At 38.5% G+C, this 23,933-nt stretch overlaps 2 protein-coding genes across 2 annotated transcripts in view; one reads left to right on the top strand and one right to left on the bottom strand.

Moving 5' to 3' along the window:
- LOC140245542 (NEDD8 ultimate buster 1-like) overlaps window positions 1-23,933 on the bottom strand; it is a 78,425-nt gene that overhangs the window by 32,945 nt on the left and 21,547 nt on the right. Inside the window, exon 10 of the mRNA XM_072325108.1 lies at window positions 21,810-22,051. Coding sequence (XP_072181209.1) covers window positions 21,810-22,051 — 242 coding nt within the window. The remainder of the gene's footprint in view (window positions 1-21,809; window positions 22,052-23,933) is intronic.
- On the top strand, window positions 572-12,027 carry LOC140245540 (E3 SUMO-protein ligase ZBED1-like). Its single transcript, XM_072325106.1, has 3 exons — window positions 572-1,321; window positions 9,666-9,866; window positions 10,485-12,027. The coding sequence occupies exons 1-3, from the start codon at window positions 572-574 to the stop codon at window positions 11,676-11,678; spliced, it is 2,145 nt and encodes a 714-aa protein (XP_072181207.1). The 3' UTR covers window positions 11,679-12,027.

Below are 23,933 nucleotides of genomic sequence, written 5' to 3'. Positions count from 1 at the left end.
TCGATTAATCGAGTGCCTTGGACATTAGTTTGGGATATCCCCTTACGGCGTATTACTAAGTGGTACCAAGACAAAAAGAAGAACGTAACAATGTATTGCTTGCAAGTGAAAACGACCTACTGATGTGATGAATAAGAGGTAACAGCAGCATTCAAACCTACGAGATGGATATAATAAAGCCCCCCCCAAAAAAGAAGGAAGCACATCTTGCCAAGCGCGTCTTTTTCTCAATTCAATTACAGTACTGAGTATCAAAAATATTCCCGATGCCTGGTAAGCGAGGCTAAGCAAGTTGTACGCAAGCGCACTCTAATTCAACCCCGGATGCATTTACGTGATACGTATGGATCACTGAACGTTCAGCGCGCGGTTTCTCCATGCCAGTTGTTGCATGGCCATCCGCCACTAACTATCCGGACTTGACCAGCAGGCGCGTGTCCGTGTTCGTACGCAGCACGCACCGAATGAGGAGACCCAGCGAAACCGCGGTGTGTGTGTCGAATTATCCGCTTTGTTTTGAGGCTAAAATTACTATTTTCACGGGCGTTGTCTGTGCACAATTTCCATTAAAATGAGCGAAAAAATGATAGATGCGATGGACAATCAAACTATGGAGAGTATTATACTGCAGAGAAATAATAATCGGCGATCGGATGTTTGGCAGTTCATGGAACACAACGAGGAGTCTAGGTATGTCACTTGCAGATTGTGCGGATTTCGTCTAACCTCCTCGTCACGAAGCGGTACATCTAACTTGAGGAATCATTTAATGAATCGACACTCGGATGTGTATCGCCCCGCTAAAATACCGGATCGTGCCAAACGAAAGTACGAGGGCTGTGATCGCGATGTTGAAGATTCACATCCTGTTGGTCTCGATGACGCATTGGGCGTTGATACCTCTGACGAGAGCGGATGGCAGAGCCAACAAACCTCTCTCCGATCGAGGAGTTGCGTCGGTGACGATTCTGCTGCTGCTGCTGCTGCTGGTCAACGGCGGAGTGAACAGAACAGCAATGGCAACACGTCGAAGGGGAGCGCGCGACTCATTGGCATTAAGAAAGAGAAGGTTGGAAAAGAACCGAATCAGAATGAAGCGAAGAAGAAAGCTCAGACAAATAAGCTGGCAACCATTTCCAAGGACAAAGGAAATGATAAAACAGCGAAGAGGCATTGGTGCTCTGCTCCACGCTCTCGAGCCATCACCAACCTGATTTTTAGAATGGTCGTGGAGGATTTATTACCATTGACCGTGACAGAGGGAACAGGATTGCGTGGATTAGTTCATGGTCTGGAGCCAGGATATGACTTCCCTTCCAGGGTAAAACCAATATAGAATTTATAGACCACCCATGCATGATGCATGGCATGGGTTATTCTGGGTTGTTTTGTATTTTTGTAAGGCCTTTTTGTAAAGTTGTTGTAGGTAACTGCAATGGCCTGAATGCTTCACGTTTAACTCAAGCAATTTCTAGTGTACTTTCGCACCTGTTTGTCAAATGATCTCCAAACATGCACAAACTCACCCTTGTTGATAGTTGTAGTAACCTAAAATACTTGCATCTGAGTCTCTGAAGTCGAATAGATGTTAATTTTTAAACACTTTAACGTTAAGTATTTACAAGTGTCGAAAAATCAGAAAATCTTGATCGCTTGAAACGCTGCTCTTAACAAGTACATGTCTAACGTTACAGCTAACGTAACTGCGACCAGCCCCAACACGCAGTGTTGGGGCTGCGCATTGTAGCAGATATGATCATGACAGGCGAAGTATAGCGCCTAAATATCAATATGAAATCGCAAAAATTCTGTAACATGAATACTTATAGGTGAAGTTATAATGTTGAAGACTGACTGCGTTCAACTTTTGGTCCTGCCAATATTCCATTTCTGCTCGAATTGATGAGTTAAATACGACTCGGTCGAAAGGAACTTGGGAGAACGACATCTTATAACGTCAATGGATTTGAAACTTGTGCGCATGCGCTGGCCGTCAATTCATCTGTACAGCTGTAGCTTTATGGCAAGGCCGTATCATACTGTTGTGGCAAACCCTGTCGCTGTATATTGTGTTGCTTTCTGGGTGGGTACGCGCGCGCAGGCCTTGTCAGAAGGCTAAAAGCATTGCGACTCCGCCCAGCACATGAATATTTACGTGCGCAGTGTATTGCATACTGATTTCGAAAATGGTGAATGGGATGGGGAGCTAGGAGATGGACCTGTAAAAAAAAAACGTTTTTTCAAGATCATTGGACCAGTGTGAACAAGAACAAGGTGAACGTATGGTAGGAATTAGATAAGAATCTTATGTATACTATAAAAGTAAGTTTTTTTCTAGTGAAATTCGAAACTTACGGAGGCGCAAAAATCTGTGACAGACTGTGTATGTTTTTCAAGCTTACCGATATATAGCACTCCATTGACTCAGGACGCTCCCACAGTGTGTAACTGTGTACACGGAGCGTCCCGGGGTTACAGCTAACGGTGACATTACAGTATGAATATGTTCAGCGTGCGCTAAGGGTTGATCATTTGGTCTGAATGTAATGACACAGCAGCTTTTTCTACATGGTGTAATTGTAAAGCTTAAGTTTATTTTTCTCTTTTCCTCAGCCAAGTCTTGCGGTAACGGTTGCTTGAAAGTGGTTGAACGCATGCACGAGTGTGTGTTGCCACTTAAAATGTATATCTTTCTCTTTCTTTTCTTCTTTTCTATCTTTTCTTTCGTTTTCAGGAAGAATCTACACCTAAATTTTGCTTTCCTTCCCATCGATCATTTCATTGTGGTTTTCCTCTTGTCTAACTTTCTCAATTTCATATTTAACTGGTTATTTTTCCCTCCTACTACAATTGTACATTGTACAAGGGTTTTTCCTTTCTATCCTCTTCAATACCTTTTCGAGTACATGCTGGTCCTAATGAATCCTTTTCTTCATTTCCTTTTCAACCTGTATAATTCTTTTTTCCCTTCCTAATCTTTGCTTTTAATAATCCAGTTTTGATTTATCTCTCTATTATTCTACAGTACCTTGTACATTCAAATTAGATCAGTGCTTTTCAGTTTTCAATCTACATTTTTCTCTTTGCTTTCTTCTTTTCTTTTCAAACATATCCATCTCTCCCTTGCTTTCCTTCATAGTGCAAGTTTCTCTTCTTTCTTTCCTTGTTATCTTTTAATGAACTATTTTGTAAACCTTTTGTTTTATTTTCCAGGTTTTTATACCCCCACCCACACATAGTGTGTAGGGGGGTATATACATTGTAGGAATCACTCTGAGGTCGGATGGCCGGTCGGTCGGGGGTCGGTCGGTCGGTCCGTTGCAAAATCTTGTGGATCGAACTCCTCTCTCATTTTTTGAGCAATTGACCCCAAATTTGGCATGTGTGATCACTATCAAAGGTAGATGTGCAAGACACCTTTTTTGTTAGTATCGTATAATACGTTGCCATGGTAACGGCATATTTTCATAAAAACTTGTGGATTGAACTACTCTCTCATTTTTTGAGCAATTAACCCCAAATTTGACATGTGTGACCACTATCAAAGGAAGATGTGCAAGACACCTTTTTGGTTAGTATTGCATAATGCGTTGCCATGGCAACAGCAAATTTTTAAAACAAATCTTGCAAAATGTTGGGCATCTAACTACTCTCATTTTTTGAGCAATTGACCCCAAATTCAGCATGCGTGACTGCTATCAAAGGTAGATATGCGAGACACCTTTTTTGTTAGTATCGCATAATACATTGCCATGGTAACGGCGTATTTTCACAAAAACTTGTGGATAGAAATACTCTCTCATTTTTGAGCAATTAACCCCAAATTTGGCATGTGTGACCACTATCAAAGGAAGATGTGCAATACAACCTTTTTCGTTAGTACGTATGTATTGCATAATGCATTGCCATGGCACCAGCAAATTTTTTAAAAATCTTGTAAATTGTTCTGGATCAAACTACTCTCTCATTTATTGAGCAATTGACCCCAAATTTGGAATGTGTGACCAATATCAAAGGTAGATTGGCAAAACACCTTTTTTGTTAGTATTGCATTATGCGTTGCCATGGCAACGGCATATTTTCATAAAAACTGGTGGATCGAATTACTCTCTCATTTTTTGAGTAATTGACACCAAATTTGGCATGTGGGACCATTATCAAATAAAGATGTGCATGACATCTTTTTTGTTAGTATTGCATTTAATGTGTTGCCATGGCAAAGGCAAATTTTTAAGAAATCTTACAAAATGTTGCTCTTTGAGCCCTTGGCTTGAAATTGGGTACATATGACCACAATAGTTCATAGATGTGCGAACTTAATCTTTCGTCATTGTTGAAGGATGTGTTGCCATGGTAACAGCATTTTTTCACCGAGAAGAATACAAATATATTTTGGATTCAGTTAACTCCCTCAGTCTTTGAGCATATATGGCTTGAAATTTGGCACATGTAATGGCTATGGTACATGTATGCACATGTGCAAACTTAATCTTTTGTCATTGTTGAAAAATGTGTTGCCGCGGTAAAAGCATATGCATATTTAATATTGAAAATCATACAAAAATACTATGGATTCAGTTAACTCCCTCAGTCTTTGAGCACTTGGCTTGAAATTTGTCACATGTGACCGTAATAGCATGAAGATGTGCAAACTTCATCTTTTGTCATTGTTGAACAATGTGTTGCCATGGTAACAGTATATTTTGAATGAAAATCATACAGAAATATTATGGATTCAATTAACTCCATCAGTCTTTGAGCACTTGGCTTCAAATTTGGCACATGTGATCTTGGTATAACGTAGATGTGCAAAATTTATCTTTCATCATTGTTGAAAAATGTGTTGCCATGGTAACTGCATATTTTGAATGAAAATTATGCAATGATATGAATTCAGCTAACTCCCTCAGCTTTTGGGCATTTGAATTGAAATTTGGCACGTGTGACATCTGTGATAGCATGTAATTGTGATTCTTCGTTAAACATGTCAAACATTGTGTTGCCATGGTAACAACAATTTTTTAATGAAAATCATAGAAATTGCCAATTTACTTATCTTACTCCATCAGGTTTTGAGCACTTGACTAGAGTATGGCACATGTGACTATCAGTGAGCAAGATAGACATTTGTTCAATGTTGAACAATACATTGCCCTGGTTTCTATTTTTTTTTTCAATAAAAAGCATACAAAGTTAATGCTGGTTGAGCTAACTCCCTCAGTGTTAGGTGGGGGTCTTAATCACATTGAGTGATAGTTCTAGTTTTTTATATCTTTTTATATCTTTTTTATATCTTTCCTTTCCCCCTTTTCCTAGCCTTTTTTAAAGGCTTTATATTCTTTCACCCTTGTCTTATAACGACATTTTTCACAATCTTCTTTCATGCACACACACACACGCATACAATGCACACACACACACTCAAGACAAACAACTTCAATCCTCACTCGGTCACTACCGCGACTTGGTACAAGCTGTAAGAAAGGCGAAAAAGTATTACCTTTTTAAAGATACCGCAGAAGAACTTGCTGTGAGATTGTAGCTACATTCAGATTAATCGCGGCGCTTGCAGCCATGAACATGTTTTGTACACCGTGCTGTGCTGTCTGCTCTTGTGCAACGCAGTTATCACAGAGCGAACTACATTGTAGCTGCGATTGACATGATATTCCGACAAGTGTATAAGTGTCAAATGGTGAAAAATTCTTTTCTACTGGACTTGACTCTTGCTCAAATGCAAATATTCAAGGCTGTTGGGTATGTAGAGTGAGTTTGTGTATGTTTGGAGATCATTCGACAAACTGGTGGGAAAGTACTCTAGTGTCTAGAGATGGTACAGTCCTAAAAGATTTAACATCGGCACCCTGTGTATCATGGCTGTTACTAGTGTTAGTGTATAGAATGAAAAGTTACACATGGGACTAAGTGCCATAAGCTATGAAAATACTTGTAATAAAAATGAGACAAAAAAAAACACCTCATAAACAAACTTACAAAAACTAAACTAAAACATGGTTCCATTACACATCCTCTTTTACGAACACGACGCATGACTGAAATTCACAGATACGTATTACCTAAAGTATATACTGAGGGCAGGGTGCCGATCTCAAGGTACCCTTTTAAAGTTGCGCAAATAAGTGTTTTTTTACTGTGGAAATTTAAAATCAGCAGGGTGGCCATGGGATTCAAAACTGCAGTTTTTACACCATATTTTGAGGTGAAACTTGGTGAATTTGTCTTATACTTTTGGAACAAACGAGCTAGATATCCTTAGGGTGGCGATTTAACGAAGTGGTACCCTCATAGTATGTATTCAAAGCCACAAGTACCTAAAAGGGCAAGGAATGGTATGGCAAAATTGGTGTGGGGGCCGGGGGGTGGGAGTAGATATCTAATGACAATCCAAGTAAGTAAAGTTGGAATTGATAACATTTTGGTGAATAATGCCAGGTGCCAGGGTGTGTGAAAATGCTACAACTCATATCTATGAGCCATGAACATTGTAGATACACATTGTTTGTATCTCAAATTTCAAAAGTCTACTAGACTGGTCTACTTGTACTAAGTACCCGTAGCTTATTTCCAATCACTAGTGGAAGTCTGAACCCAATCGGAAGGTATTCATCAATGTTGACTTTCAGTGTCTTTGCTCAATGTACACATTTGTACAACTCACTCTTCACAACTAATCTCAAACCTCTCATTTGTGATCACAGTGTTCGCTGCCCACATAATCTGAAACTGAAGTTAGCTATCTAATAGTTGGGCAACGTACATATTGTATCTTTCATATCATGTAACCAGTTCCATAAAGCCAGAAATTTTTGCATGCATGAAACTTTCATGAATTTTGCAAGAAACCAAGATTCTTGTAAGTAAAGTGCATGTGGAAGATTTTGTCTATCCCAGCTACACCATGGCATGCAATAAAAGTGCTAGTTGGTTATTTCACAAATTTGCAAAAGTGTCTTGCCGGGTACAGGCAATTGGCTCCAATTCATGAAATTTTCATGCCACGAATGTTTCTGGCTTTTAATAGAGTGACTAAAAATCAATGTAAAGTTTTACGCTACAATCCAGAGTTCAGATGTGTGTGTGTGTGTGCATATGTGACTACCTCTGTCTGTCTGTGTCTGTGTGTGTCAATGTGTGCTCGGATTTTTGCATTTAACCATTTTCATTCAACACGTCATTATCATTTGTGTATTTATATTTAACTTCTATTAGATGCACATGTAGCTAACTTCCGTTTCAAATTGTGCGGGCAGGCATAAGTGTACACCACAATCATGAATTAGAGGCTTAAAGGAGTGATTGTTTTAGCCAACTTTGCAAATTTTGCTGAAACATATAAACTGATTGATAAATCACAACGTTCCACAGTACACTGAAAGTGCCACAGCTTTAACTGTGTCATAAAATTTACATCACAGCAAAACTTTCAGTTTTCTATAAAACTTTGCAGTACTGCATTTCTATTACTGTACACCAGGTACAGATGTTTCTTTGGTAAGTCACATACATTGTAGCTTTCAAAACAAAATGTTTCCAAAAGCTCTGATGCATTGTGGTCTCGGAATACTGTGGTGGCACACAAAGATTTAAACCAGAAATGCTCTTAGGTATTGTAGTAAGTGAAATGTACAGTAGTACATTCGTATGAGTACATGTACACTGTACATTCCAGTTTGTTTCTGCCAAATCGAGGGTTGCCTCCTTGGGGTCAGTACCAAATTTGGTGTCAGTTTTCACATTTTGATCTTTTTGAAAACGTATGGTACCGTCAATTTTTCTTCACATTTAGCAAGTATTATTGCCAGTGTGATAGAATGTTACACTACATCACAAAAACACCAAAAAGTTGCCAAACATGGAGTTTTGATGAAGAGAAGAATCTGAATGCCCTGAGCAGACTTTAAGATGATGTACATGGTGTACAGTGTATAATTATACAAATGGACTTTCCTTGCCTACATTGTATCTATACAAAGGATAGAAAATGCAAATTCTGGAAATATATTTGCTGAGAAAAGAGGCATTGAAGTTTTGGGTATTCAAGTCCTTTTAAATCTCACTGTACTGTGCTATGTGCAATGAATAGGGAACCCCCCCCCCCCCCCGGCATAATTAAGACTCTGTAGCAATCACAATGAAGGGATTATATAGATTAAACCAAAACTTTCTCCACTCATTAAAAACACATTCTATTAATGACCGATACCAACTCTAGAATCTCAAGACATATATTTTCAATTTAAACTAGACTCGGAATTTTTCAACTCTGACAAATTAGGTGATCTGATCTATTGGGAAATCAATGATTTGAGTCCTGATCCCAATAGGCATGACCATACAGGTTTTATCTGTGTTGAGGGGACATTGGCCATGTGATGTTTGGAGTCTCATTTAGAAAAGGGAGTCAGACCTGCCATATTTGGTACCGAATTCCGTATGCACTAACGAAGATACATAATGTATATTATACACAAAGTATATTTGACCTTTGACCCCATTTTGCACACCAAAGATGGCATCTGAGCAAAAAGTGGTTATTTTGTGAAATGATTCTTGTAACATGGTCTTTGCGTGTGCAAATTGGGAAAGATAGGACAAGACTAGTATTCACCAAGATACAGGATGAAAAATTTATGACATTTGACCCTAATTTACATACCCAAGATGGTGTCCGATCAAGTAGTTGTTATTTTATGAAATAATGTACGTGACATGAACTAAACATGTGCTAAATATTGGGGTGATAGGGGCTGTTATTCTTGAGTTATTGCAAAGAAGTTGCAAAAAGAAAGAAATATCTCAATACATCAAAGATAAGCTTTAATTTCAACCAAGTTTTTTAGCATGATCCCAACATTTTATGAAAAAACAAAAGGCACAACAACATAGCGCAAAGTCTCAGCTACAACATATTAAAATCTGGGAGAAATTCACCAAAGGGTAAGTGAGCTAGTGCTCGATAAAGACAATCATGTCAATTTTCACATCTAGAAAAATTCCCTCCCATAGAGATAACATGTCATAACGAAGATAAAGAAAGAAGTACATATGAGCTTTGACCCCACTTTGCACAGACAAGATGGCATCTGAGCAAAAAGTAGTTATTTTGTGAAATAATCCTTGTAACATGGTCTTTACATATGCAAAATATGGGAAAGATAGGACATGTATTCATCAAGATACAGGATGAAACATGTGCAACATGTGCTCTGTCAGAAAATATAGAAATGTGAAGATTGACTACGTTGACTCCCTTCACTTACCAGAAATGATTGAGTGTACATTAATCTTGTGAATTTCATGATACCCAATACAAGTATTTGTGATAGTGGCAATTCGTGAAAATTTCAGGCTGCAAAAAAAGACTGTTGGCTCCAATTTTCAAAAAATTTCATGCCACCAAAATATCTTGCTTTTCTATTTTGATTCCTCACGTAAAACTAGGGTGTGCAACTTTTTGTTGGTTTTGTGATGCCCAGTCACATAAAAATTATAGAAATGGACATGATGCCCTCCTGGAGGACCCTCAAGTTTGCTACATCATGTATGTTCTTATGATAAGTCTGCCAGAATGTATGGAAGGTGAACTTGTGATATTCCGGTGAGTGCTTGACTGACTGGTCTCTTGTTTTCATTGTAAACAATAGGAAGAACTCGAGGATCGTCTGTCTGAGAAGCTGAAAGAAGGGCGACAAAAACTTGGTGAACAGATTTCAAGTGATGAGCAGAGAATTGGTTTAACTTGCACTCTATGGTCTGATTATCAAAGCAAGAACTACATCACTCTAACAGCACACATCATCACAAGTGAATGGAAGAGCAAGATGTGGACTGTGGGAACAATCCAAGTGAGTATACAGGGAATAGGATAATATCATGAAATCTAATCTGTTACCACTTGATAGAAAAATCAGTCATGTGATGGAACTAAAGTGATGATCCAATGAATTTGAATTTTCAGTTGTTAATCTGGGATGTAGTTTCTTTCTTAGGATGACATATGTCACAGCATAGCTTTGTTTGAACACAACATGTAATGTAGGGTTTTTAGGAAACACAGAACTTAAGCCAAATAGCAGTGGACCAAACAACACATTTCAAACAAACATTTAACTTGTACAGCTGCATATATGTGAGAAATTTAAGAGTCATAATCAATTTACACAGAATTCAGTTGACTACAACTGACATTTATACTCTAATAATTGACAGTTCTGAATGTGTTGAAAATTCCATGTGATCTATAAAGCCTACTTTCTCATAAAGTACAATGTGAAATAAAAATCAAAGCGGGTAACTGCAGAAGAGGGCAAGGTTTATTCACATATTATCTGCAAGAAATTACCCCAAATATACCATCATGTATTGTATCATGTCATGTGCTGTACTTCAATACTTGTAGGGTTGATGTACATGTAAACTAGAGAGGTGATGCAACCCTTTCAACTTTTTTTTCCTTCATTCAGGTATTTGAGAATGCCACTGATCAGGATGTAGCCCAACAGATTCAAAACCTGTGCCAAGAGTGCAACATTCCCATTGACAGTGTTGCTGGTATAGTGTTTGGTACCGATGGCAAGCAGTCCATTCCTGACATCTCAGAAAGGCTGAAGATTCTGAAGTCTATCTGCTCCTTTCTAAATTGGGAATGCAGACCCTGTGCAGGGGAAATGCTCGAAATATCTGTACAAAATGCTCTGAGTATCCAACCTGTTGCAGAACTTATTCAGGCAACAGGACGTCTGATCATCCACTTGACAATCAACAAGGATCTGAATGACAATCTTTGCAAGGTGCTGAAGAGACTCAAGCAGTCAGCAACACTTAGCATGTACAATTGCACCAATGGCTGGCTCTCGGTATGTGACATGTTTGTCAAGATTTCAGAGATGCACAAGGCAATCATGGAGGTTCTTGGTGAAAAAAATGAACATAATCTAACTGACGGCCAGTGGCAGTTACTGCCTGAGTTGGTAGAAGCTTTGCAAAGTATCAAAGCAGCTATTGCTGTCATGAGTGACTCGAGGAACAAATCTGGATCATGTTGGTTGCCAGTGATGCAGGGTGTTCTCCAGCACATTCAGTCCAGCGATGGCAAGGAAATATCCGAAGAAGCCAAGGCCTTCCGTGATGCTCTGAGAAGGGAACTCAACATTCGCTGCGAACTAGATGAGATTCTTCCCAGCTCCCTTACGATGCAAGCATCTGTTATTGATCCCCGCTTTCACCACCTTCGTTTCCTCTCAGATGAGGACCGCACCCCAGTCATTGACGAACTCAAGAAGCGGCTTGTTGGAATGCCCACAGAAGAGCAGAAGGGTAATGATTCTAATGCCCAGGAGGAATCTCCATTCTTCAAGCTCCTTGGAGAGGATGAATTCAACAAGAAGATGGTCATGCCAGAAGATGAGATTGATCTCTTTCGGCTCGAGCGTCCAGTTTCTCGCGAAACAGATCCCCTTACCTGGTGGCGGCTTAATGAGAAACGCTTTCCTGGTCTTGCAAGGCTTGCTAGGGCAATCCTGTGTGTGCCAGCTGCAGCCTCGCCAATCAATAAGACTTCAGAGAAAGTGGCCAGTTTGGAGAATCGTAAACGCCTAGAAGCTGCTCATGTGGATGCTCAACTCTTCCTCCACACAAACTTGGAACTTTTTTTGTAACGGCAATGTTTTTTCCGATTGTCCAAACGATTTAAGTTGTCAGGATATCTGTGTTCAGATGTAGCTCACACACTGTTGCTGCAATATTTTGTGGTGAATCATCACTCAAGAGCAGCAAGAGCAGGGTTTTCAGATTTGTGTACAAATTAAGTACTTTATTGACTCTGAAACATACATGTACATGCTTGAACACTAGTTCTCAGCTCTAAATAAACATCATCCATTACAACTTCAATGCAACTCTGAAAGTCCATTATTAATTACTGTGATGGTATATCCAACAAATGGGCAAAGATTACACTGAGAATAATTATCCCAGACAGCTGTTGAAAACTTACCAACATTTCAATTTCCTGAAAGGTTTTTTTTTTTTTTTTTTACTATTTTTTTAAATAAAAGGATGCAGTTTACTGTGAATTCAATTTCTTCCTAACTCTTTAAAATCAGATTAGAGCAAAGGAGAACAAAAGAGGACCTAAAAATCTAAGGGCTAACACAACATCAGATATATGGATTTATTATCTGTTCATGGCAGAAATTGATTGAACAAATTTGCTAATGGGTTGAAGTCGCCTGCACCAGCAGTAAGAGTATGTAACCCTACATGTGTGTGTTTATGTAGCAACCTGTGGACACATGTTAAAACAAAACTTTGTTACATAAGAAGAAAAAATCTTGTGGACCGAGTATCATTTTAATAAGGTTTGTCTCTACAAGGCTCTTAAAGTAGAAAAAGGATGTGAATAATAATCATTGGTCAGTTGCCAAGCAAAATTAGGTCCTTTGCTACAGGCTGATGGAGTTGGCTGAATTTCTCTGTTCTATCCAAAACTTCAGTCCACTTTATCATTACATATCTTTTATGCCAATACAATACAGTGGTGGACTCCCATTATGACAAAGTCCTCTATACCAACAGCTTTCTTTTGTTATACACAAACGTATCTAATTTCGTTATAACCAGACAAATAACAATAAAAAACAAGAGAGTGCACAATGTTGCGGCCTGAGTTTTTACTTCATTGTAACTAGAATATATTGTTATTTTACCATGTTTGCTACAATGGGAGTGCACAGTACAGTGTACATTCAAATTTTCAGATGTTCGATATAGTTTTAATAATTTGTGATATTGTAATTTTGATGCTAAGACCTGGTTTGTACATAGGATAAGTACAGTGTAACATAAAATGTTGGATTTCATTAGTAAAGTCTACTAGAGTTTTTGGATGTTTGTCATCATTGGTGCATGAATTGCAGAATCATCAAAAGAATGAAATTGCTGATGCTACATTAACATCATCTTCCCGCAGACAATGGCAGTCCCGTTTCAGGCCACTTGTGGACAAAATAGGATGGACATGAAACAATGCGATGGGACGGGATGGGTAAACTTGACAGGTCGTGATTACCCGGAAGGCCATGTCAGACTTTTAAATTGTCAAAAAATTTTCAGATGTTCGATATAGTTTTAATAATTTGTGATATTGTAATTTTGATGCTAAGACCTGGTTTGTACATAGGATAAGTACAGTGTAACATAAAATGTTGGATTTCATTAGTAAAGTCTACTAGAGTTTTTGGATGTTTGTCATCATTGGTGCATGAATTGCAGAATCATCAAAAGAATGAAATTGCTGATGCTACATTAACATCATCTTCCCGCAGACAATGGCAGTCCCGTTTCAGGCCACTTGTGGACAAAATAGGATGGACATGAAACAATGCGATGGGACGGGATGGGTAAACTTGACAGGTCGTGATTACCCGGAAGGCCATGTCAGACTTTTAAATTGTCAAAAAATTTGCCAAGGCAGTCACAGTGCTGGTGAGAAACCTAGGAGGCCGTAATAAAACAGGGTGAATGTAGCAAAGCGTGACAGCTCATAATTGCCATCACAAAACTTTGAGGCATTCTGTAGTGGGCCACCATGAGCAATATGTGCAGTCTAGCCTGACCAGATGCCATGCAAACGTGAATTGATAACTGAAATGCTCTTTTGAGCAACAACTGGATTGAAAAAGACTAGATTACAAAGGTGGGGGGGGGGGGGGGAGGATAATATCTTTCCTGCCCACAGCACAGTACATTTCAGGCAAACAGGGCTGCCATGGCCGCTGGAAACATGGTGTAAATGTAGCATCAGAGAACAGATGGGATCTTCTGTCTACCACAAAATATAACTCATTCCTTTCAAAACACAGAATTTCATCAAAATTTAACAATATGTATATTATACATGTAGCTCCTTGGCATCACAGGCACTCCAAGCTGTAGATCATGGCATATATTACTGTTACCCTGCTCATTTGGGGGACTTCATACATGTACAGTAGTTCTCAATCACGTTTTGTTTGCACATTTTATTTGTACCTATTAAGTGATGTACACTACATGTATTTAGCTTGAATATCTTAGGATGTCAAGTCTGACAACTGGTCACCACAGTCAGTCTGCAGGATGATGTGTGAGTTGTACAGCAAAATTTGTTGAAGAACCAAATGATAAGATAATTCCTCCTCAATGAGGAAGCCCAGTTTGACGGCCATCGGAGACATAGAAGTAACCTCTTCCTGGACGATGGAGACAAACGGAAAGATGAGGAGGGCATCCTTCTTGTGGCACAGAATTTGTTGCCAAAAGAAGGATGCCCTCATCCTCGTGTCCTCCTCAAGATAGATAACATATATTACATAGTTTTGGTAAACAATGATGGTTTACGTTGCAGACATTAAGAATGTCTTTGGTGCATATTTCAAGTTACTGGTTGCTAACACTGTTCACTGTAAAATATTTTTCATGGGCCATTCTGCCTTGGTGTAATGAAAGTGTTCACTGAAGATTTTTATAATTTTTTTCAAAGCATTGTTTCTTACAGAAAATTGCATCAAATCATACATGTACTTACACAATGTAGATAATACAACAAAGAAGCAGTTAATTTGCTGTGTTGTCTTAAAGTTGATAAACCATTTTGAAGAGAAAGAATATACTCTGTTAAGCCTAAACTTAATGGCTAAGAGAAGTATAAAATTTCTGGCAGGGTTGTCCACAAGAGATTGTTTCAGTAGGTCATCAAGAAGAATCAATACAAATTTGCGTGGCAGTCTACAGCTCCTTTGCCAAAATTTGACAAAATACTGAAAAAAAAGAGCAAACTTTGCAGTGTGTCAAATAAATGTACATTGTATGTTGTTGACATTCATGCTGAGAGAATTGTATGTCTCTGCCTTGAAGGATGTTGGGTTGTCTTTGTGTGTTGGCTGACCAGCTGTAATATCTTGCTAAAAACATTCCTTGGATTTTTTTAGCTCACCTGAGCCGAAGGCTCAAGTGAGCTATTGCGATCACCCTTCGTCTGGCGTCTGTTGTGCGTCGTGCGTCGTCCATCGTCCGTAAACTTTTTACATTTTCATCTTCTTCTAAAAAACCCCAAGACCGATTTTCACCAAACTTGGCAGGTAGCATCCATAAGGGGTTAGGAACTCAATTTATTAAAATGGGCACCATGCTCCACCCAGGGGTCCCTCAGGGGGGCCCAAACCCCCCAAAATGAAGGAATCTTAAAAAATCTTCTTCTCTAGAACGAGAAGTGATAGAGCTAAGTTAATACTTTGAGCTAGTACATTGATGACTGTAGTTTCAAGTTTGTTCATGGCGGAATCAGGGGTGCCCCCCTTGGGACCCAGGGGAGGGGGTGGGAAGGGGTCCTTACGGGGCCTAAATTGTACATTTTTATCTTCTTCTTGAGAACCCTATGATCGATTTTCACCAAACTTGGCAGGTAGCATCCCTAGGGGGTTAGGAACTCAATTTGACAAAATGGGCACCATGCCCCACCCAGGGGGGCCCAGGGGGGCCCAAACCTCCCAAAATGAAGGAATCTTCCCAAAATGAATAGAATCAGGAGTGGTAGAGCTAAGTTAATACTATTTATGACTGTAGTATCAAGTTTTTTTATCTTCTTCTTGAGAACCCTATGATCGATTTTCACCAAACTTGGCAGGTAGCATCCCTAGGGGGTTAAGAACTCAATTTGACAAAATGGGCACCATGCCCCACCCAGGGGGGCCCAGGGGGGCCCAAACCTCCCAAAATGAAGGAATCTTCCCAAAATGAATAGAATCAGGAGTGGTAGAGCTAAGTTAATACTATTTATGACTGTAGTATCAAGTTTGTTCATAGCAGACACCAGGGGTGCCCCTCTTGGGGCGGGGGGGGGGGGGGGGGGAGTGATGGGGAGGTCCAAATGGGGGCCTAAATTGTACATTTTTAATCTTCCTGAAAACCTCATGATGGATTTTTATCAAACTTGGCAGGTAGTATCCCTAGGGGGTTAGGATCTCAATTTATCAACATGGGCACCATGCCCCACCCAGAGGGCCCCAGGGGGCCCCCAATCCCCTCAAAATTAAGGAATCTTTAAAAATTTGGGCCCTTATTGTACATTTTCATCTTCTATAAGAATGCCTGGTCAAATTTTGGTAGAGCTGTGAATAATTTAGATTAGTGACTGCGTGAAAGGTGAATTTGCAATACTCGGGTGAGCACTAGACCCATGGGTCTCTTGTTTCCTTTTTGCTATTTAGCCCAGCTCTGTGGCATGATAAGGTTTAGATGTGCTGATTAGATTTTTGGGAAGAACCTTTAAGGTCACTGGTCATTTAACTTTTACTAGAAAAACAATTCTGCTGTAACTTTATCCTTGAATTTCCAGTGGTAATATTATGGAGGAAGGATACAACTGAATCAACAATGTTATTCCAATGAAACGATTGAGATAAATGGTCACTGTGCTATTGCAAAACATGTCACTTTCAGTCATTACTTCAGCTAGCAGTTATTTGCATAAATATGACAAGACAGAAATGTTGTAGGGTTGATGAGAAAAGTCAATTTAACTTTGATCAAAAATATAACAAGCCATATCTTTAGTCAGGTATGTCCAAAGGTGTGAGCTTCTCCATCCTCATGGGTAGGTTATGGATCTGAAGTGGTTAGCATGATCACTTCAGATTTCCTCTTGTTTATTTTAAGGCCAATTTGCTGTGCAAAGTAGCAGAGACATAATGTTTTTTCTTGCTTGCTTGTGTCAGCAAAACGTGTGCAACCAGATCCAGATCATCAGAAAAATGAAGGTTTGTTAATGCACATTACCCAGTCGATAGCAATGCTAACAGCACACAACCTTACCTGACTGATTTTTATCTGGAATGCCGGAATACTCGGTTCTGTTCCCTGCCAGCATTTGAAGTTGGCATAGATTAAGGTATTAATGAAGTCCACTACTAACATAAGCTCTGGGATTTCATGCATCCTTGAAATATTCCAAAGGCCGCCTCAGTGTATGTTATAGAAGGCCATTTCAAAGTTGACGAAGTGATAGATACTGTATTTGCTTCTGCCATTTTGTACATTGTTCTATGATGTTTCCAAATGCAAGTATCTTGTCATCACATCCCCTTCCCTTTACAGAATCCTGCCGGGCAATTCCGCAGTTAGGTGGACATGACATGGATAAAAGAAATGTACCTCTTTATCTTACTCTTTAATTTAGGTATCAACTAATGCCATGGATGTTCACCAATCATTAAGGTCTTTCAAATACAGTAGATTTTATTTTCCGTATTTATTGATTTTGCAAGATCTAAAACCATCATTTAAAATGTACATGTGGGACTGGGGATGCTGAAATTCACTTAAATGCAAATTACAGTGGGTTCCTTTGAAAATTTTTCCTCAGTGTTTTGCTAAAGGGTAAAAGATGAATACATTTAAATACTCCAGAAGTCGTGTGACATTTTGTCAATTACAAAAGGGTGAAATGACCTGTGGAATTACTCCGGACAAATGTAACGTTACTAACTGTAACGTTACTAACCACGCTTTTGGGGGTCTAGCTAATAAATTATTGGTTGACCACCTAAAAATATTTGCATGAACATTTGTCATGATGCAATAATTGTAATTAACGCAACACTTTGTTTGAAGTAACTTGAATTTTTGCACACTTTTTGTTACAAGACATTGATTTCTTTTTTTGTCATGTCCTTTTTTGTAACGTTACTAACCAGCTCTTTTAGTTGCCATAGCAATTCTAATATTGTATTCATTCTTCTCTATATCTTAAACCTGGGAAAGATGAACATGTTTTTAACATGATTTTGACTTGAAATGAATAAATGGTGATTTAGTAGTAAAAATAATCCAAATTTGTTTAAATGTAACATTACTAACCGTGGAATTGCCCTGCCTGGTCATTTCTTACCTGAGCTCAAGATATTTGTGCTGTACATTGCTCTATGTGTGACTTTAATGATACTTTCATTAGGTGTAATGGGTAGAAATAACCAAAATTTATATTATTTAGGGAGAGAGGGTTTAAGGTCTAGTGTCAAGATCACTAAACTTGAAATGTACAGGTACATGTAGGTGAAGAGTCATTATCAGCATGTATAACAGGTAGTGATTGCACGAGGTGTGGAGGCAGCCCAATCTAAACATGTGTGTTGCATCAAGTTGCTAAAGTTATCCACTGTGATCAGCTGTTAAGAGGTAAGGTTAAGATAGCACGAGAGAGTATCTCTGTCAAGGGAAATTTCACTCTTGCACTCTTAATTCAAACACAATATCAAATACTTTTGTATATCTTCTCTGCTAATATGTCAAGCTGTGGACCACCCTGCACAGTGTTGCTGAACATGTTTGTTACAGGTCTACCACAATCTTCAATTCTTAACAGGTTTAAATTACACGTGTACTGGATTGTAATTTTCAGCCAGCCTGTTACTAGTCTTCAGTACTCTGGCTGACATCTGTGGAGACTACATTACACAAAATCAAACTGCTTTAGTTTAGTTATGCTGTTTCATGCTTGTGAACATGTGTGTACAATTGATGATTTTGTAATTAAAATGTCACATGAAGAGTTAACTGACTGGTGCATATGAGTTCTCATTTACTATTATACAACTGTACATAGTAAAATGGTGACATGGATCCTAATCAAATGATTGACTGAGAGCAGTCATGTGACCAGTCTTTCATTTTTCCTATGACTTTTTTTCCCTGACATGGATCCTAATCAAATGATTGACTGAGAGCAGTCATGTGACCAGTCTTTCATTTTTCCTATCGACTACTAACAACTGCTCAGAGATGTCATTGCTCAAATGCTTGACTTTGTTTATTCAGTTGCGTTTCCCTTACTGTGCTCACTGACATCACAAATTATGTATGCTTTTAACAGCATGCACTCAATCACTTACAATGTATTTACTGTTAACAACTTCCAAATTTGTGTTCAGTGTGTTTGGAATCATTGCCTAGGACATCTTGGCTTTCGAGCAAGTTCAACATGTAGCCAACAGGTATTTACCCTTAACCCAAAAGGTAACTGTAAAGTTGTTCCTAGAACCATTTCATAAATCAAGTTATGCACAGGTTTAAAGGACAAGATAACCTTAATTACATAAGGATTGCGAGATTGCAGCTATACAGTGTATTAGTAGACACATCTGTGAAAGTTTGAGGAATATGTGACAATCTGTTCGAAAGTCATGAATTTTTCAAGTTTTAATGCTGCCATCACTGGATGAGAAGACTACTACAGCTTGTGATGTCACATGCATAGAATAATCTAAAGAAAAGAAAGATAATTCAACAAACAATGTATTTTTACTTTCTCATGTAATAAAAGAGCACCTGACCTGCCTTTTTCAGAACACAAAGGGAAAATTATTACCCATAACATATGTCAGTAACAAGTCAAGGAAACGTTTACTTACCTTTTCCTTACGTTGTATTTATTGTCCTATGCATGTGACATCATAAACTGTACCTTAATCTTCCCATCTAGCAGTGACTACGCTGAAACTTAGAAATTCGTAACTTTTAGACTGATTGTCCGATTTTCCCCAAACTTTCACTGATAAATTCTGCTAATAACGCTGCATTCACTCAATCCACTTGTACAATTATACATTAAGATGAACTTGTCCTTAACAGGCTAATGATAGTGTGTGTGTGTGTGTGTGTGTGGGGGGGGGGGGGGGGGCTCCCAGGCCCCCTCCAGATCTTGGCTGTTGACTGCATGATTGCAATGAAAATCTGCACATACATTGCCTGTGATGTCATCTGCAAAACTGAGGAGTTGATTTACAATGGAAAATAAATATATATATGTGGTAATTTATGCTAATTTTGCATAATGTATGCATGAAATGAGGTTGTTGTTTTTTTTTTGCTGTAAGTCAGTAAATTAGCTCCAAAAAGGCATATTTTGATGTACAGTTGAACCTCTCGTATCCGGACAAGTCGGGACCGGGGCTCATCCGGATAAGGGATTTGGCCGGATACGGGAGACTCAATGCTTTATACATGTACATTTATTATACATACACATGTACTGATGTAGCCCATTGTAGTACCACATGTAGTAATGTGTATACTGCAACCTTTTCATTGTTACATTTGGGGATGTTTCAGGATGTTGAAATGTCTGAAGGTAAGCTTTGGAAGGAAATTTGATGCAATGTATGTTAATCATATTGGAAGTAATATGTAATTCATGTTGGGAATCCCCCTTTCTTCCCGTAATTATTAAAAAAAAAAAAAATCACGGCGAGATTGCGTCCGGATAATAGAGAGATCCGGATAAAGGGAGGCCGGATAATAGAGGTTCAACTGTATATATTGTTTCTAGTGTTCTCAGCAATTGTAAAAAAAAAAAAAATTGTGTCTTCAAAACTAATTTCTGAAGTACTGTATTTCCTTTTTTTTTTACCTTTCCTATGTATTCCAATGTTTTTCCATGTTTTGCTCTTTATTTTTCTTTTAAGATGAATTTTGATGATGGTCATAGCTCACATCTGTGAAAAGTTAATAAGAGTACACCACAATACTGTGAGTAGGCCCTAGAGCCCTTACCAGGGAACGTTCCTTGACCTTCTGTTCTTGTTGGACTTTGATATCCATATTCAAATTTTATCGCTATTTTTAGGTAATGTACCTGTGATGCTTGTTTGGTGGTCATAGCTCAAATCTGGAAAGTCATAGAGAGTACACCAAATTGTTGACGACTTTGACAACGACAATGCCAACGGCAAAGTGACGCCTATACTGTATGTCTCGCCTCTGTTAAGCAGGCAGACAGAAACTCACCAGGGGGCATTTCACGAAGCATTTTGTGCGACAAATCTGTCGGCTAATCAGATGGAAGGATTTCAGTAGTTTATAACAGTTTGTCAGAAAAAATACCTGACAAAATGCTTCATGAAATTTGTCGGAATTTTTTTTTTTTTTCCCTCAGCAAATCAGATGCAAGGATTTCAGTAGCTTAGAACAGTTTGTCAGAAAAAATATCTTGACAAAACGCTTAATGAAATGCCCCTCTGGTGAACAATTGCAATAATGCTATGAATATAATCATCACTCCTGCTTGTGAAGACATTTTTGAATTTCACCCACATTCCAATTTGAATGCGGTACATTGAGAAAGAGCTGACCACGCAGCCCACATCAAGTCGCATGAGACAAACAAATATACACACATATTAAAGTTAGTTTACATTAGATGCAATCACACACACCTACTTCAAGTGGTACCTGCATGCAACATGTTGAATCATGGGTATAAATACCATAGAGAACTGAACCACACTACCAATGAGCGAGTGCTCTTGTCAAGTCTTGTTAGTTATAGAGGTGAAAATACTTGTCAACTTAAACAGGATTTCCCCAGTTGGGAGGAAGAACTCATGTAGACATAAGGAAATGGTCGACTTGCAAAAATGTAGACAAACATACAGGATTTCATAAGAATGAATTCAGTTGACTTATGCAATTTGGCAACTCACGCAATGTCAAATTGTGCAAGGTTTACTGTCCATTAACATCAGTATTAGGCCTACAGGTATATGTATTGGAGATTCTGCCATCAAAGTGAAGGTAACGGTGGTGCTTTGGGAGCAAATGATTGATCTTACTTTAGACAGAGCATGTGCAGGTCAGTATGTATGAACCAAAAATATCTCACTTGAATACATTTAATCAAAGCAGGCATTCCTTATCCCATTGTTTACTGACCTTTTTCCAATCATAATCTTACATAATCACAATAATACACTCACCAACTTCCATCAGCAGTCTTCCCAATCCTCCTCTGCCGCCTCTTCCGTTTGGCCTCCTCCTTTTCCTTCTCTGCGATCTCCCTCTTTCTCTCTCTCCTCTCAATAATTTTGGTGACGGCATGGGATACACTGCCTCCAGCAGCTCTAAGGCCAAGCCTGGACTCCACCATGTCATACCCCATAGACATTAGCTGCATCAGTTTATTCTCATCTACTTGTAGTGATGTTAAGATACTCTCGGCCTTTGGAAACAATGTCAGTTGGGTGTGATATAAGAATATAGCAGCATCAGCATGACATGAAATTAGATATTCAGTGAAGATAATCAGCACAGGCAAATATCAATGAACGTGAACTGCCAGCAAGAGTTCATCCTACTAAGAGCATGTATTATATTGGTTCTTTTTTTTTTTTATTTGAAAAAAAAAAGTGTATACATGTATCTACATACATTGTACCAACTCCACAATGAAATGCAAGGTCTGACCAGACATTCTATATTTCGCTTCTGCAGGATTTATCCATGATGAGAACTACAGCATATCAATTAACAGTTATTATTGTTTCAGGTTAAAACAAGGATTTTTGTCACAAAGATCATAGAAATTTAATGTACTTATCTTGATTAGAAATACAGTATAATACCAATACACCAAAATGAAAAATAACTGAGAATGCAACAGTGGTAAAAAAAAAAAGTTGTTTTTTTTTCCCCTGATTCAGTATGACAAGAATATTGAGGTTATATGGGAATAAAGAATACTGTTTATTATAACAACAGTTCACTTTATATCAATCTATGTTTTTCTTTGAGTCTAAAAAGTAATAAATTCAGCAAGGATAGATACTATGCATGTCTGAGTATTACAGACATTTGCAATAAAAACTAAATCTTCAATCTTCTTGTAGTAGAAGTTCAGTGCTGCTGTCTACCCAATGTACATAAATAAACAACTACATGCTAAAAACAAACAAACAAAAAACAAACAAACAAACAAACCATGTATCATCAAAGGCAATTGTCCAATACATTAGGAACAGTCCACATGACTGTTTACTGTGGAGCCAACTTTTGCTGCTTCATAATATTGGCTGGCTTCTCTCATCAAGACACAAAAGAAAATTGTCCTTTTTTTAGAGTAATATTTTGATAGTCTGAACAGCTATTCAACTTTGTAGTGTTTGCTTTGGCAATATACAAGGGAAGCTCAATAAACCAAAACTCTCATTGACATGAGATCTATACCAGAAAATTTCTTCTGCCCTGATGTTTCTCCCATACAAGGAAATGTATTACACTGCTCTTATAGTGAGACCTGCTGTACGGAAATGTGCTCAATCTAGCCGGTGTATGATCCAGAATCTTTTTTTTTTATCATTATTATTTTTTTTTTTTGGGGGGGGGGGGGGGGTAATGCATCGTTGTTCATCACAAAAAACTTAATTGCCTTTACCCACAAACACACATGCATGTAGCATTAAGCTCTTGTATGCTACACCCATTCCAAAGAGATTTTTTCTCATCGTGACTCGTCGGAAGCAAAGTTATTTGTTTCTGTTCACTAACCAAAGTGAATTGGATCGCAGTCTGATGCATGGAACTTGCGTTGGTAGACTAGCAGGTCAGTATCAGACATGATGGGCAGTGCTCCGATGAGGCAAGATCGTCCAATGAGGATCAAGCACGGCATGTCTGACACTGACCTGACAGTCAACCAACACAAGCTTGATTCATCAGATTGTGATCTGATACACTCCGGTTGGTGGCAAGACGCAACAAACTTTGCTTCCGACGAGTGACCGATGAGAAATAAATTTCTGTGGAATGGGGGTACTAGTCATCACTAACATATCACCACATACATGCACAAATGTTCACATCCATCCACTGCCTACAACATACACCCAAACTTTGGAAACAATGATATGACCATGTGAATGGCAAACACTGCACATTTAATTAATGTTTATCCAGGAAATGGGAACATGGATTGTGGATTTTTTTTTTTCTTTGTGAATCACAAAAAAAATTATGTTTACATTCAAAATGAGACTCATATTCTGCAACACTGTAGGTTCAGCACTGAAATCATGCTATTTTACATGATATATACATTGTACTAG

This window comes from Diadema setosum, chromosome 22 (genome assembly GCF_964275005.1).
Source record: "Diadema setosum chromosome 22, eeDiaSeto1, whole genome shotgun sequence".
Taxonomy (NCBI): Eukaryota; Metazoa; Echinodermata; class Echinoidea; order Diadematoida; family Diadematidae; genus Diadema; species Diadema setosum.
This window is presented reverse-complemented; position numbering and strand designations above follow the sequence as displayed.

Coding starts and splice junctions, on each gene's coding strand:
- LOC140245540 (XM_072325106.1), top strand. CDS start 572: ATGAGCGAAAAAATGATAGATGCGATGGACAATCAAACTATGGAGAGT. Junction 1,322..9,665: donor GATATGACTTCCCTTCCAGG/GTAAAACCAATA, acceptor TGTAAACAATAG/GAAGAACTCGAGGATCGTCT. Junction 9,867..10,484: donor GGACTGTGGGAACAATCCAA/GTGAGTATACAG, acceptor TCCTTCATTCAG/GTATTTGAGAATGCCACTGA.